Genomic DNA, 16164 nt, shown 5'->3' with positions numbered 1-16164 from the left:
ATAAATGATGACTGATATTGAAAGCATGTCGGAAAACATTCTGTCCATAAATTTCTGGAATACCGCTGGCGCATTCACCAATCCGAACGGCATTACCTTATATTCAAACAAGCCTAGAGGGGTACAGAATGCTGTTTTCCATTCGTCTCCTTGGGTAATCCTTAGCAGATGGTATGCATTTCGAAGATCAAGCTTGGTAAATACTCTAGCCCCTTGTACAGCCTCAATGATGTCAGTGATAAGGGGCATCGGATACCTATCATGAAAGGTAACCTTATTTAGACCACGGTAGTCTATACAGGGTCTAAGATCGGTAGAGTTTCTTTTCTTAATGAAAAATAAAGGGCCTCCTGCAGGGGACTTTGATGGTTGTATAAGGCCATTCTCCAAATTGGTATCTAAGTATTTCCGAAGAACCTGTTTCTCTGTCTGCGTGAGAGAGAACATCCGACCAAACGGAACCAGGGCATTGGGTTCCAGGTCGATGGTACAGTCTTCTGGCCTATGAGGCGGCAATTTGGCATGAAAGCACTCCTGAAACACTTCGGAAAACCCTGATCAAAAACTGGGTAATGCATGGACTCCCACGTGATTGTTGGAAATAATCTTAACCGGCTGTAGATCTCCCCGACCCTACAACCGAAAACAGTTGGTAGCGCAATACGGGGAATTGAAACTCAGCTGATTCTCGGACCAGTTTATCAATGGATTATGTCTACGGAGCCATGTGATGCCCAATATAATGGGAAAATGGGCGGCCCTGATGATGTCAAAACATAAGATTTCCTGGTGTTGGTCTATCGTCAAGGAAAGTTCCTCTGTGGTATGAGTAACAGGACCAGAAGACAATGGTGTCCCATCCACTCCTTCAACCTTCTGACCTTCCTTCCGTGGTATCCGGCGGAGACCCACCCTGTCTGCCCACAGGGTGTCAACGAAGTTACCCGCCGCTCCACAATCCAGTAGAGCTAGGGTCTTAACTTGTCTGCTCTCTAGGTCAAGATGTACAGGAATGACCATGAGTCTAGAGTCCTCTTTAAACTCGGAAGAGGAAACTGAAAGAGAGACATAGGGACGATGAGAAATGTTGGGAGACCCCCGGTCGTTTGTCCCTACTGACTTTGAGGGTATTTGTTTCCCGATCTCTGGTTTGGCAGTTCTGTACAGTCTTTGAGAAGGTGTTGGTCTGAACCACAGTAGGCACATAATCCTTTCTCTCTTCTGCAACGTCTTTCAGCTGTGGATAAAGGTGCCCTGGTGGCGCCGATCTGCATTGGTTCTTCGGAAGAAGTAGCAGTACAGCGACCAGGGAGTGAGTGTGCAGAGGGTTCTGGAGTATAGCCAGGGCTTCTTTGTTTGCGACGCTCCGCCCTTCTTTCCTGTAAACGATACTCTATGTGAAGAGCAGCCGCTAGCAGGTCTGAAAAAGTGGGTGAACGAGGAGACCTGGCTAACTCATCTTTGATTTCTTCCTTCAATCCTCTCCTGAATATGGCCTATTGTGCTGTTTCAGGCCACCCCGCTCTGGCTGCCAAGGTTTTGAAGGAGGAGATGTAAGACAATACGTCTAGAGAGCCTTGTTTGACATCCAGTAAATCTTCGCAGGCGGTAAAGGACAGCTCTGGCCGTTCAAAAGTCTGTTTCAGTAGATTCTGAAACCCTGGAAAATCCTGCAAAATGGCGTTTCCACTGGTCACCAATGGTGTAGCCCAAGACAGTGCGTTTCCTGTCATATTTGAAATTAGGAAACCCACCCGGGCTTGATCTGTAGCAAAGGTACGAGGCCTAAAGGTGAAATAAACCATGCATGCTTCCAGAAACTCCTTCACCTTTTTGGGAGATCCATCGAATTTCCCAGAGGACAGCGCCATGGGTGGTAATTCCGGGGGGGGCAGGTTCTCTAGCTGATACCATCTGTTTAAGCAGAGCATTCTCAGTCTTTACTCCTTGTAACTCCTGAGACATTGCTTGAAAAGCTTTCCACAGCTCTTGAACCCGATCCTCAGCAGACATCTTTAAAGCTTTTGGCGGTGCAATCTGTGGTGAATGGTGCAATTCAATTTCTTTCTCCCCTGCAAGCACACTCTGCTCACCTGAGCTGTCTGAGTTGTCGGTCTCTTGTAGGCGTCGCCGTGCAAGGTAGTCTCTTCCCTTCTTATGATGAATGTGCTTGTCACGGAGGGAAACCACAGTGACTGCTGTATAAACAGCTGTCCCGTGACTCCCTTTCCGGAACCAAGCCAGAAATCAGGGAAAAACCCAAAAGGGAAAAAACCCTGGGGTGTAGTGTTGACTCTTCCAATCCGGATGACAGGACAATCGCTGATGAGAGCAATGGTGCGAGACGGATAGCAGAGTAGTAGATGTCCAACAGTCCAAGCCAAGGAGTAGCAGAGTCAGGGAAGTCGGAAGCTCCTTGTGGCAGTTCGAAGATATGGCTCTGCATCCAGGAAGAGGAAGAGGGTATACAGCAAGCACAGCTCAGAGGAGCCCAGCAGAAAGAGAGTACAGGAAGAATCCCCGAGATCAAAAGAGAGAGAGAGAGAAAAACGGATAAAGCACACCAGAGTACCGCTCGGAGCAGTAGCAGGAAATGAAGCGAGGAGCAGCATTCCGAGGAAAAACAGGAACACAGGCAGACAGGGAAAAACCCTCTGGCAGATCCGAAAAAACGGACGGCAGAGGACCGGGGCGAGGAAACCCGGAAACAGGAAAACATCCAAAGTGGGTTGCAATGCAGCGTATACAAGGAGGCGGGGAGTTAAATACTCCCAGCGGCGCTGCGTCACGTAACTGGGGCTGGAAGCAAGGGACTAAAACACCCTACCTCTGTGTCTCCAGCTCCAACGCGGAAACATTCGCCAATTTCGGCTATAGCCGTGACGGCGGATGACACAAACAACCAAATTCAGCCCTTTCTAGAAGCTAACCATGTCCTAGGAAAGCACCAATCTGGCTTACGGCCAGGTCATGGCACAGAATCTGCACTGTTAGGTCTACAAAATCAGCTTCAGAGGTTCAGAGATGAAGAAAAGACAGCCCTCCTCCTTCTCCTCGACCTATCGGCCACTTTTGACTTTATGGCCCACAAAATGTCACCACCTCACAGCCACTGCCAATTTCACCCAAGAAGCCATGACCTGGGTAGCCTCATACATAGAAGGAAGACCCATGAGAGTCTTCTCAGAAGTGGCCAGCACCCCACCCGTGTTTATTCCTTGTGGCGTCCCGCAAGGCTCCTGCATCTCCCCTACCCTCTATAATATATTTACCAAACCCCTCTCTGAACTCCTGGACGCCATCGGTATAGCCTACACCAACTATGCCGATGACACCCAAATCCTCCTCCCCTTGTCAGGGGACTATGAAGAGGACACACGCTCGACCAACAGAATCTACTTGATAATGCAGGCTTGGTTGGCCACAAATCATATTTGTTTGAACAATGATAAGACTGAGTTCCTCGTAGTGGGATCCCCAGCAATGCTAAAGAAGCTTTACCCCTATTACTCATCCTTCATGATTGACAGCATAAAGATCACGGTCTCAGCTTCGGTTAAAACTCTTGGAGTGCACCTAGATGCCACGCTCTCCCTCACAAAACAAGTCAACACGATCGTCTCCTCAGCGGCCTACACTGCCAAACTCCTCAATGCAGCCAGACAATTCCTTACACCGGGTAGCTGCCTCACTATCGCACGAGCAGTAATGGGAGCAAGACTCAGTTACTGCAACACACTCTTTGCAGGCACATCTAAGAGGAACATTAGCAAAATGCAGGTAATCCAAAACAATGTGCTACGTTCAGCACTCAATATCCCGAAAAGGGACCGCATCTCAGCAGCAAAAAAGGAGGCACATTGGCTCCCTATCCAGGAAAGCATCATCTTCAAAATCCTTGCTATCACGCACAAATGCCTTTTGAATAAAGCGCCGAGTACTTGGCACAAAGAATGATTAGTTCCAACACCCTCAGACCAGTAAGGTTAGTCCATGCTCACCGCATCGCACCACCGAAGTTCAAAAGAGCCAGAAGAGGGGGTGCCGCTATCTTCCCATCAGTAGCTGCCACTCATGAACTCCCTTCCTCCATCGCTAAGAGCAGAAGAATCCCACAGGGCTTTCAGAAAAGCCCTAAAAACCTGGCTCTATGTCTAAAACACTGACCTTTTCTAACACTCAACCTCTGAGCGGCTCGTCTGTGACTCCTGCGCTACATCTGTCACAATGTACTGTTTCTGCAAGCATACGCAATGTGTAACTAGTTCGCAACAGCGCCTTGATTCCCCGGGGCTTGGGTGCTTTACAAATAAATTGAACAAATAAATAAACATATTGCTTGACAAGGGAAGTTTGGCAAAGTGGTGAAATTGGTTTGTGTAGACTATTCATTTAAGTGTGCAAGATAGGTATATGAGTGGATAAACTGAAGTAGTGGCAAATCTCATTTTTTATTTACATTCTGTTTGAGTATATTTTATAATTTTATGTTACGGTTTTTTGTTTCTGTAGTTAGTTGTTGATTTGTGGTCTGGTGGAGGATGTCATTTTAAAGTTATTTGTATTTTATGTTGCATAATGCCAGCATTGCACTGACAAAAGCCTTCAGGATTCTCAATCCACACTGACAATTGATTTTATGATTGGTGAGGGGGGATTGCTCTGGGGCAACGCTGTTGGAAGACAATGCAGCGCAACACAGGTTTGAATCACGATCCTGCGCTTAGAAACCAATCTGTGGTATTAAGCATGTTATAAAAGAACAATTATTATTGTAATTTATGCCTATTACAACCGATCCTCATTTGCTTCGACAAACAATACTACCCTGTAAAATGACTAAATGCCTAAGTAAAGCATGCAATCCATTAACATCTGTCACTACTCATTCCAGGGATCTCCAAGAGTCAGCCGTACTGGATAACATGAGGAAGAGATTTGAACGAGAGCTCATCTACGTATGTATGCCTGTCATCTGCGTTACATTCTTCCTGGTACACTGTGGTTTTATTGGGAAAGCAAAGGTGATGGGTGTATTGAGGACTCAGTGTCAGTGTTTGATTAGGTCCAATGGCAATCTTATGCACTTAAAAGTATTTCTTTTTGTCATGATTTATCATGCAAATTAGAGACCACAGATTTATGTCATAAATGTTGTATGTTGTGCCGTCATAATGGATTGTCATTGCTTCAGAGCATTGTGAAGCATGATAGGCCTACAGCGAGGCTACAAAAACATGAAGGGAATTGATGTAACCTGGATTATAGCAGTAACATTATTGTGTTTTATTTGAATTTTATTTAATTTATTTGAGGCATTGATTGAGGACCAACCTAGGTCCGAGAAGCAGTGGTACACTGGACAAGGAATATGTGCCTTTCGTTCCCATAGGCATGACGCTCACATGTTTTTTCCCTCATTTTGTTCTTCCTCATTTTGTTCTTCCTCCAACTAGATCTTTTCTTTGCCTTTAATGGTGCCCCACCCTTACTCCCCTGTGTACGTGCACTATAACCACTCCCCTCCATCTATACATAGCTCTGATATTCCACTGTATTTTTCTTCCCCTTTTTTGATCGAAATTATTTTCTTGGTTTTAAGGGAGTTTTTCTCCTGTGCCCACTTTTGTTCTGTAAACTCTCACCTATGACTCCACCACCTTTTTGATGCAAGAGGCAGTCCCTGATGTAGCTAAATCTCACACACCTACCAGACTATTAAATCCAAGTCTGCATGAAGCTCTTTAGTTCAACATCAAGTAACCTCTGCTAGCTGTGCAGGAACACAAAATCTTGTGGCTAGTGAGTAAAGAACTGTGCATGTTCATCTGAGTCCCCAGATTGCTTTCTTGTAACCTGCACCCACATCTTAACTTAACTTTAATGAGCTATAAAGTGTATTTCCATAATGTCTTTATGTAGAAATTATTATTTTGTTTTATTCAAGGTAATATTGTGCCCCATAAGCTAGTTGAACATGTTTGTAGATGTACGTAGGCGATATGTATAACGCAAAAATAGCTATAAACCAATGGAGCTATGTGATGTTGACTGCTTAACCACAGCTACAAATAGATAAGACAAACATTTTTAAGGAAATCTTGTTTACATACGTTGAGGAAGGTGACACCCTGCCTCGAAATCAAGGTTAGGAGAATTTTGAGTAACACTGTTACACAGCCCTCCCATGATTACAGCCTGAAGAATCCCCAAAGGATACAGATGGGCAGACCAGTGGGCACTAGATGAATTCCCTGATCTCCTGCTTGATTGATATCATGGGTGTGGCAGGGTTAGACTAGACACTATCATTAGGCCACCCACTGACGAGCAACAAATCAGGCCTGTCTGTGACCACACTATGATACTCCTTGCCCTTTATTCTCCCTAAACATACAAACCCTTTTCTGAGCTCAGATACCATTGCTGAGCTTTCTGAATATAGAATGCCAGTGTGAAACGGGCAAGCTCTGACTAGTCTATTCATGAAGCCATTGCCTTGACTTTAGAGTATGCAACCAGTTCTGCTAATTATTGACAATTTTGTGGCACGATACACACTAAGTGTCTCTTGTCGTCATAATAAATGAAACAAACTGTGCACTGAAACAGGTAGAATAAAAAGCAGCAAGACTAAAGGAACCTGCCTAACTTCTTCGGATATCATCTTGCATTCATGGCTAGACATCTGTGTCGAACTATAGGCACAGAGGAAGATCATATGGATGAAATGGTGGTGGAAAGTAATATTCTATCGCAGCTAGCTCCTAAGGCCTTACTGACGACAGTGACGAAACCTTCTAGAAAGTCCGTTGACAGCCTTTATGCGTGAATGTTGGCGCTGCATGTCCAGTCGCATGGGAAGTGATCTGTTTCTGTTCCAGGATGCATCGATTTGGCTTAATCCAGCATTAACCTTTGAAAGGAAAGTTCTGTTCTGGCCATCTTGGTTCTTGAGAGGAATCAGATATATAAAAGATTTGATTGAGGATGGGGATTGGATCCCCTTTGCACAACTGCACTGTAAGTTCGATTTGAGTGAATGCACTTACGCCGAATACAGGATATTGAGGGGCATTATTGCTGCCAAGATGGACTCCACGTGATTAACATCACAAAGTGCAACGTGGTCAGCGCTGGAGCTCTGCAAACGTGCTCTGCACCCAGCTGCCACTATGTATGGAATTTTACAATCTTGCCAAAAAGGGGATCTAGAACTAGCCAATATCTGGGCTGAGGAGCTTGATGAATCAATTGATCAGGGCTGTTGGCTGAGATGATATGACATGGCATTTGGTAACGCGCCTATACACAACTGTTTTAAGGCGCGAAAGTGTTTGAAGATGCTGTAGTAATGTTCGGCTGGTCAGCATGGATTGGGGTCTAAGAGCATCATATACTAACCTCCTGTTTAGAACATATTAGACTCTGGGCATATGTTCAAGAGATGCCTTCCGGAGAGTGATGAGTGCTGGAAATGCAAGCAAGCAAGGGGCACTTTGAGTCACTTATTCTGGACTTGTCAAAAAAAACAAAAGACTTTTGGGAGGGGGCCCATGAGAGGTTGGGGTTGGGCTTAGTCTTAAACTGCACTATTAGAATGAATGGTTAATTTCTGGTGCCTGGTGATGTGTGCTCATTGGATGATATACAATTATGTAAAAAAAAGTCTGGCTACTCCGGGCATGCATGGTTGCAAAATAATTGATTCTGAGGTCTTGGAAATCACCTACTTCCTTCTGCATTGATGATTGGGTGGAAGAATATTTTTTTTTTGAAAATGTTATTTTAGTTTAAACTATATACAAAGTGCCATATAATGAACAAACATATATATATTGAATACATCTTATAATGGAAATACAATAAAATCTGATCCTTTTCCACCCCAAAATTCAAGGTTCACATTTGTATTCGATCATTCAGTATAATGTAAGAAATGTACCCCAAATTCTTTCAAACAATGCAATTTTCTTTTCTCTGCGGTAAAGAACTCTTTCAATCTCCACCAGATTATGCATCTCTGCAAGCCACAGTGCGATAGCCACAGATTCTGCTGTCTTCCATACTCTCAGGATTGTTTTTTTACCCACCATAGCACTTCTGAAAATCCATTTTTTATAACTAGTAGCCAGATCTTCTAACAGCAAATCACTACCCAATATCATAGTCTTGGAATCATATTTTAGTCTTTCACCTATAGCCTTCTCACAGATATTATCAAACTCTAACCAAAATCCTCTCACTCGCGTGCAATCCCATAACATATGCTCTAGCGTTCGGGACTCCTGTACGCAAGCCCAACAGTCTGAATTATCACTCATACCTCTCTATTGCAATCGCTCTGGCATCCAAACGACCCGGTTCAAGATCTTGATCTGACGTGATCTCTCTGTTAACCCCAAAGAGCACAGTTTGACATTTTCACACATCCAAGACCATTCACTCTCATCAATCTCGCTTCCAATTCTCCTGCTCCATTCCTCTCTCAATAAATCATTTCCTTTGTATGCTGTCACAACCATTCCATATACACGGCTAGCTAACCCACTCTCTCCTGGTTTCTGAGTTTTTCTGAATAGGTCCAAATTCAATCCATCTTTCACCTCAATCGCCCCAACAGCTTTCCTAATTTTCCAATAGTCTGCTCCACTAAAATTTGGAATATTAAAGGTAGCTTGAATTTCTTTCCCCGTCATCCATCGCCCATTCCTGTAAAGGTCTCCAAGCCATTTCCCACCACAAAGGAACCACTCATGCCAGAAAATAACTTTTCCCTCTATTTAGATTTTTGGATTCATCCAGATTGAGCCTCCTGGATTTTGTCATGGCATCCAATCCAAGGTAACTATTCAATTTCTCCCATGCGTTCCTTATATTCCTAGTTATAGGATCCTTTATACCACCTGTCCTAGACACTATCGTCAACATTGCCTTTTGTGTGAGTGGCCCGTGAAAACTAGTCTCAGCAAGCACCCACTCCTCTGGTATAGGTTCTAAAAATTTGACTAGAAATTGTGAAACAAAAGCCAAATGGTATGCTCTAAAGTTTGGTACTCCCAAACCTACTTTTGACATGGGTAATTGCAATTTACTTAGCTTCAAACGTGGTGGCTTTTGGTCCCAAAGGAAGCTCTGAATTATCCTGTCCAGCTCCATCCAATATTTTTTCTCAATATCCAGTGGTATCATGCCTAAGACATAGTTTATCCTTGGGTTTGAAACCATTTACAAGGCATTCACCTTCCCCCAAAGAGACAGGTGAAGTTGCCTCCACCACTCTGTCTAATTTAAATGTAGAACAGACCATATTCATATTCTCCTTAATGAGGTCCTTAATTTCCGGTATTATCCATACCCCCAGAGCCTATCAGCACACCATTTAAACCCCATCTGTGTGATTACATTTTTGTTGCAAATGTGTGGTATGGGTAAGACCTCTGATTTGGCCCAGTTTTCTTGTAACCTGAACACCTGTTGAAAGCTGACAAGACATTCATCACTTTTGGAAGAGATTGTTTTAAATTACTTAGCACAAGGAGCAGATCGTCGGCATATAGCCAAACTTTTTGCTGTAGACCCCAACATCTCACACCCGGTATTTCTGTGTCTGACCGCAGAGCTATGGCCAATGGCTCAATCACAATGACAAATAATAACGGTAAGAGTGGGCACCCTTGTTTTGTGCCCGCTCTAAATTGAAAGGTTCTGATCTCTGCCCATTTGTATTTACATCTGCAGTTGGACAGGTGTAAAGCAATTTAACCCAGGACCTAAACTGGACACCAAAACCCATTTTCTCTAAGATCTGAAATAGAAGTTCCCAATTGACCCGGTCGAAGTCTTTTTCGGCGTCCAGTGATAGGACTGCCGAATCTTCCTGACAATCTGTTGCCGTAGATATGGCGTGCAATAATTTCCTGATATTACTTGAAGTTTTTCTTTGCCTCACAAACCCTGATTGATCCCGGTGTAGTAGTTTTGGTAGTAATGACTCCAATCTCATCACCAAAACTTTGGCCAGAATGTTATTATCCACGTTAATTAACCTTATTGGCCTATAGCTTGATGCTATGTTCTCATCCTTACCTTTCTTTGGCATGACTGAAATCATAGCATGTCTCGTGGTACTTGGCAACAAACCTTTTAATAGAGAAGTGGTATACCTACTCAACATTAGATTAAGTGCAGAATTGGGGAGAATTTTGTAAAACTCTACCGGCAAACCATCGGGGCCAGGGGACTTACCGATATTCAGCCTAGCAATTGCTGTCCTGACTTCATCCATTGTAATATCTCCTTCAAGAACTTTCGCGTTATCCACTGAGACCTTCGGGATCTGTATATTTTTTATTAACTCCTCGTCAGCACCATTAACATTTGCCTCATTTTTGTATAAATTTAATTAGAACGACTGAAAGACCTCATTTATTTCTTTTGCTTTAAAAGTAATCTTCCCATCATAACCTCTGACTGAAGTGATTACACGCTCTGATTCTCCCTTTCTTAATCTGAAGGCTAAACCCCGATCACATTTCTCTCCTCTCTCAAAATAAGTACATTTTTGATTAAAGTATCTCTTCTCCATACGTTCTGACAATGGTGTTTTTCATTCCCTTTTTAATCTCAATAGCTCCGGAACCAAACCATTACATGCAGGGTCCAACATCAACCTCCTTGAAATGTCTTAAATTTTTAATTCTAGTTCCTGATTCTTCCTTTCAAATTTCTTTTTCTGCCCACTCGCCATGCCAATCCGAATACCTCTCATCGTGCACTTAAATGCCTCCCACACCACATCAGCTCCAACCTCCCCATTGCAATTTTCCTCTACAAAAAATTCTGTATCAGCTAAAAATGTATCCATTAACTCCTTATTGTCTAACAATGAGGTTTTCAACCGCCAAGTAAACTGCTTTTTTAAGGCTACGTCCAGTTTCAAACGCATTATCACGTGTGCTTGATCTGTCAGCACAATATTTCCAATTCTACTTGTTACATAACATTCAGACATTCTCCCACTTGTGAACAGCATATCTAACCTAGAGTAAACTGCATGTGCCCAGAGTAAAAACTGTATTCCCTACTCAAGGGATTCTCTGACCTCCAGACATCATTCAGGTTGTGCTCCTCTAGAAGATCCTTCAGAGCGATCGTTTGTACATCTTGCTGTCTGCTGTGTCTCGAAGTACTTATATCCTTGCCCTGATCCAACACTGTGTTGAAATCCCCACCTAGAATAATATTTCGGCAGCCCAGATTCTGTATATCTTGACCAACTCTCCTAAAGAATGTGCCATTATCAACCGAAGGGGCATAAATATTACAAAAAATTACCTCAGCCCCCTGAATGTTAACTAATAATGCAATCATTCTTCCATCACTGTCACTCAATTCTTTCAAGACTTTTATCCGAGCATTCTTCCTAATCATTATCGCTACCCCTCGTGATTTCGTATTGAATGACGACCCATATACTCTTCCAATCCAACCTTTTTTCAAACTTTCAAGTTCCCCCTGTATGAGGTGCGTCTCTTGAATGAAACAAACATCAGATTTCTGATCATCCAAATAAGCCATTATAGTTTTACGGTTTTGAAAGTTGTTCAGACCGTTCACATTCCACGTGATCACTCGCAATTCATCATCCATTTTCAAGTCCTTACTCAATCTGAGATCGTCAACTGATTCTATTCTGTTAAAATAATATTCAAATGTGAACTCTAACCCGCAAACACTGAAATAGATGCAAGACACAAAGAACAACAACATAGTTGAACTAATATAACACATTTTAAACTGTCCAAACCCTGAACACATCTCCATAAATGTTTGAACCCAAATTTTTGCTAAATAACTTATTTTATAGATCTTAATAATGTATATCACAAAATGTATGACTTTAAAGCCCCTCCAGTCCCAAGTTTCTATTCAGCCTATTGATCCGTGACTACCTAATTAGTTAGCCAATATCAGTCTACCCATCTCACATTTAACTTTAGTTTTATCTAACTGGCCCTTTGAAAATTCTGCACCGCATGTAATACAATCCATAGGCCCTTCAAATGTGATCAATTAACAAACAGTTTTGGCCTTGAAATTAGAACTCAGTGATATTATAATTTGATTCCCCCACATATCTAGTCCAGCCCCCACCACCCAGTCTTCCTCCCGTTTATTTCCCACCTTCTGTTTTTATTCTAGTGCAACCTACAATTCTAACAATCATTTATACATTGGCCCCCTAATCTCCCCTATGTAACTGCTGTCACTTTCTACTTATTACATTCACCTTGTTGACCAGTAAGTCTACTCTCCTAATACTATCCATCTTCTAGTAAGGTCACTTCACACTTTGATGAACATCTCAATACGCATCTGTTTTAAATAATCTGTAAATAAACCTGACATTAATTAGTTCATAGAGACATATTTGGACCACCCTAGAATTCCCCTTGCAGCTCCCCGTTGTCCCTCTTCCATTTTATCTAGTTCATTGTATATTTATTTGGGTGTACAACCCTGCACAAATTGTAATATTTCAACATTTCTATTCTTATATTCCGATTTACCCCACAATACAACTTTTGTCAGTTAATAGTTTCCAAATCCTATCTGTACGATCCATTATGATTGTTAAGAGCAAACCAGCAAAATGCAAAGGTTACTCTTTCCCATTTATGACCCAGGCAGAGCTGCAAAATACTGAGTGTTCTTAGGGGGTCGGGTGCATAAACATAAGAGTGGTGAACAGAACTTTGCCAAGACATTGGGTATAACAAAACCATAATTGTGGCCAACCATATCATCCATCTCATTATCCTTTTGCATGTCTTGTCAAGGTCGGCTTTATACTCCGCCGCATGGTCTCAGCAGCGGCAGGCAAGACTGTGCAAGAGGAGCGATAACTGACGAAAGATCTCTTATACGTCTATGGGATGCTTTCCGTTGACAGCTCACCAAAATACCATCCGGAAAACTCTGTCCACCGCTGACCGCTGAGGCCCAGAAAGTGGAAAGTCAAGTGATGGTGCAGAAGTGTCAAGCCAGGAAATGATTGAAATTATAGAAGTAATAGATCACGGATGCAGGAAGGGCGTGATAGGTTACGAGGGTGTTAGTTGAGGATAATAGCTGCCCAAAGGAACCAAGCTGTAATTGTATGACACCAGGCACAATTGACTTTATTGCGCCGACTCATACTAGATGCCTCAAACCCAACTTTGCCCTCATCATCCACAATATTGTCCACAAATCTGTTACCGGAATAATGAAATTATGCCATTTGCACGCTATTGTGAGGAAAGTGGTCGATATGCAATTACACCAGATTGGCCCTTTCTTTACATTCATTCGGTATGAGCAAGTGGTTATTTTAAGGCATTCAAGCCACATCTCTGTCAGATTAGTGCTTTCTGTTAAATTTCAGGTCTTTCTTTCAACTCTTTATTCACCTGTAAGCCTGTCACTATCCTTTAGTAAAGAACCCTCATGCTGGCCGAGGGTTTATTATGCTAGTTCCTGTACAAGTCTTCTTTAACAGCACCCTCAGTCACCTTTCTCTATGTGATAATGCGCCGACTCATACTAGATGCCTCAAACCCAACTTTGCCCTCATCATCCACAATATTGTCCACAAATCTGTTACCGGAATAATGAAATTACGACAATGCTGACCTAATCGGAGCTTCTGAATGTTGTGGGCGGAGGCAGGCCAGACCAACGCTCGTACTTATTCCACCTATCCAAAACATGCAGCGTCCTTTGGTTCTGCTTACGCAGCTCTCAACAAAATATCTGCTCTCTAACCGTGTCCACGAATACACAGGTCAGCTGATCCAGCGCACGTACGGCCACGCAGCCAGGTCCTTTTTTCTAATATGTTCTCCGAATCGATTTGCAACAAAGCGGTGAGCATTCTTCAAAATGTATATCGTTAAACTGCAAATTCGGCCCAGTGCCATTTTAATCCTTAAATTTTCTGCAATCAAAGTGTCAAATGTAAAATGAGTAAACAGTGAATAAAAACAAGAGGCTAAATTGCTCCATACCTACTGATCCATTTCGGAAGTACTGTTCTTAAATATTCCCAACCATTTCATAGCCTCATTAGGTGTAGAAGTACTTTTTTCTCCTTCTCTCCTTCAGGAAACAACAATGTTAACTTGTTGAATCTATTCAGGAAGGTCTTCACACTCAGGGACCTTGCCAAGTCCTTTGCCTCTTTGAAGGATTTCCTGACCATCAAGACTTCTTTTGGGTAGTCATGGTACACAAAAACCCGATTTTCCCGGAAGTAAGCAGCTTCTTTGGTCCTTACCACCTTTAAAATATCTGCCTTGGTTTTTGTGTTCATGAGGGAGACCAAGATCTGTCTAGCTTTGGGCCCCACTTTCTTGCCCACTCTGTAGATGTTGTCTGTATCAGCAGGAGCAATGTGTTCATAGTTAAATTAGGGCTTTAATATCTCAATCACCATTTGAACCAGGTCTTCATCAGTCCTTTCTTCCACACCCACAATCCTTAAATTCTTGCTTCTGATTTTCAGGTCTATTTCCATGGTTTTCTCTCTTCCTTTCTGAAAATCTTCTCTTAAATTCCTGTACGCTGTGTAACTTCCAGAAACCTCTGAGGACATTGAAGCTGAGCCAGTTTCCAAGACAGAGACCCTACTTTCTATCTGGGTGACATTAAGGGACAGATCCTCCATGGATGATTTCACATCTCCTACATCCTGGGCCACTTTCCCCAGGTCCTGGGCCACATTCAGGAGTAAAGGACCTCACTCATCTCTGATGTAGGCTTGGACTTCTTAGAGATTGGATTATCAGCAGTATCAGTCTTCTTTTTAGAGTTCATTATTTCCAATCATCAGTACAAGGAGAAGGCCAGGAGCTGCAGGTTTATGATGCTGCCTCTGCTGCCTGCATTCCGGAATTGGGTGGAAGAATTGTTAACTGTATCCACCTATGAGAGGGCAATGTATAAGAAATCAGGAGATGCTGACAAATATTTGGATATGTGGGGATGTTTCCATGATACTTATGGCTAATGGGTCCTTATGGAAACTGTATTATTAGTTGTGTGCTTGTTCTGGATGAATTCTTCCTTTTCTTCCTTCCCCCCTTCTTTCAGTATCAATTGCTCACCATGCTGTATGCACATTAAGATTACAATTACAATTCTGTGTCTGTTCATTTGTATCACCACAATGTCTATGCTCTTTTGTAAAATTGTTAAGTACCTTTATTGAGTCCCATATGTTTACGTTAAATAAAATCTTTAAACCCCAGGAAAAAAAAAGAATAAAGGATAATGCTCTCAACGTTTGATCCAACTATCTTTCCTTTGAAATTATAACCAGTTGAAAGAAAGAGAAACTATGAGAAACTGAAGGCAGTCTCCATTCAAGGACTGACAGGATGATCCGTACAGTTCCTAACAAAATATATTTAAAAAAATATCTGTCAATAAAAGTGCTCATTAAATGTTCTCTCCATGTGACATTAGATTTGTTTGACTTCTTTCGCAGACACAGATCATGCTGTCCCTGGTGGATTCTTTTCTGAATCTGATCCCTTTTGATTTAGGAAGCAGATTCACCAGATTCATACTGTGTTCATCAGAAAGGAGGCCTTTCTCTTCACTGTGCACAATTCCTGCACATTGGACAGGAAACACACTGAATCCTGGCCACAGCTGTTTCACCTCCATTTACAATGCCTGATTGTACAGTAGCTCGATCCGTTTTCAGTGCTCCTGCGTACCTTTGAGATTGGCCAGAGAAGTGGTGAAAAATTATTCAATGCCTTTTCAATTTTTTACACTTGAATCCGCCAATGCAAGAATTAAGCCCTGAAAAGCTAAAAGTCACATAAGAACCTGGGAAAAGGTTTCATATTTGTTGTTTTTAAACCCCAACATTAACTCACCAGTGTGTGTAAACTTCCCTGATTTTTTGGATAGTTAATATTTTTGTTTCACATATAATTACCAAAAGTTGTCAAATCTTAACCATTACCAAACTGTCCACTCCAAACACTATTAAGGATACACATGTCTACAAAAAAACATAAGAACATCAATAAAACCTTGTAGTGATAAAAAAAACATTCTGACATTGTCTGCTACTTTAATGCAAAACCAAATCCATACATATTTTGG

The 16164-nt window shown here is 42.2% G+C and overlaps 1 protein-coding gene across 2 annotated transcripts in view; it reads left to right on the top strand.

Annotated features, from left to right (window-relative positions):
* Positions 1-16164, top strand: part of MYO15A (myosin XVA) — a 3541761-nt gene that overhangs the window by 460924 nt on the left and 3064673 nt on the right. For both annotated transcript variants that reach the window (XM_069645706.1, XM_069645705.1), the window contains exon 3: positions 4895-4958. In XM_069645706.1, the coding sequence (XP_069501807.1) occupies positions 4895-4958 (64 nt within the window). The remainder of the gene's footprint in view (positions 1-4894; positions 4959-16164) is intronic.

This window comes from Ambystoma mexicanum, chromosome 2p (assembly GCF_040938575.1).
Source record: "Ambystoma mexicanum isolate Mex_15411 chromosome 2p, UKY_AmexF1_1, whole genome shotgun sequence".
Taxonomy (NCBI): domain Eukaryota; kingdom Metazoa; phylum Chordata; class Amphibia; order Caudata; family Ambystomatidae; genus Ambystoma; species Ambystoma mexicanum.
The sequence above is the reverse complement of the archived record's forward strand: the minus strand, read 5'-3'. Positions and strand labels throughout refer to the sequence as shown.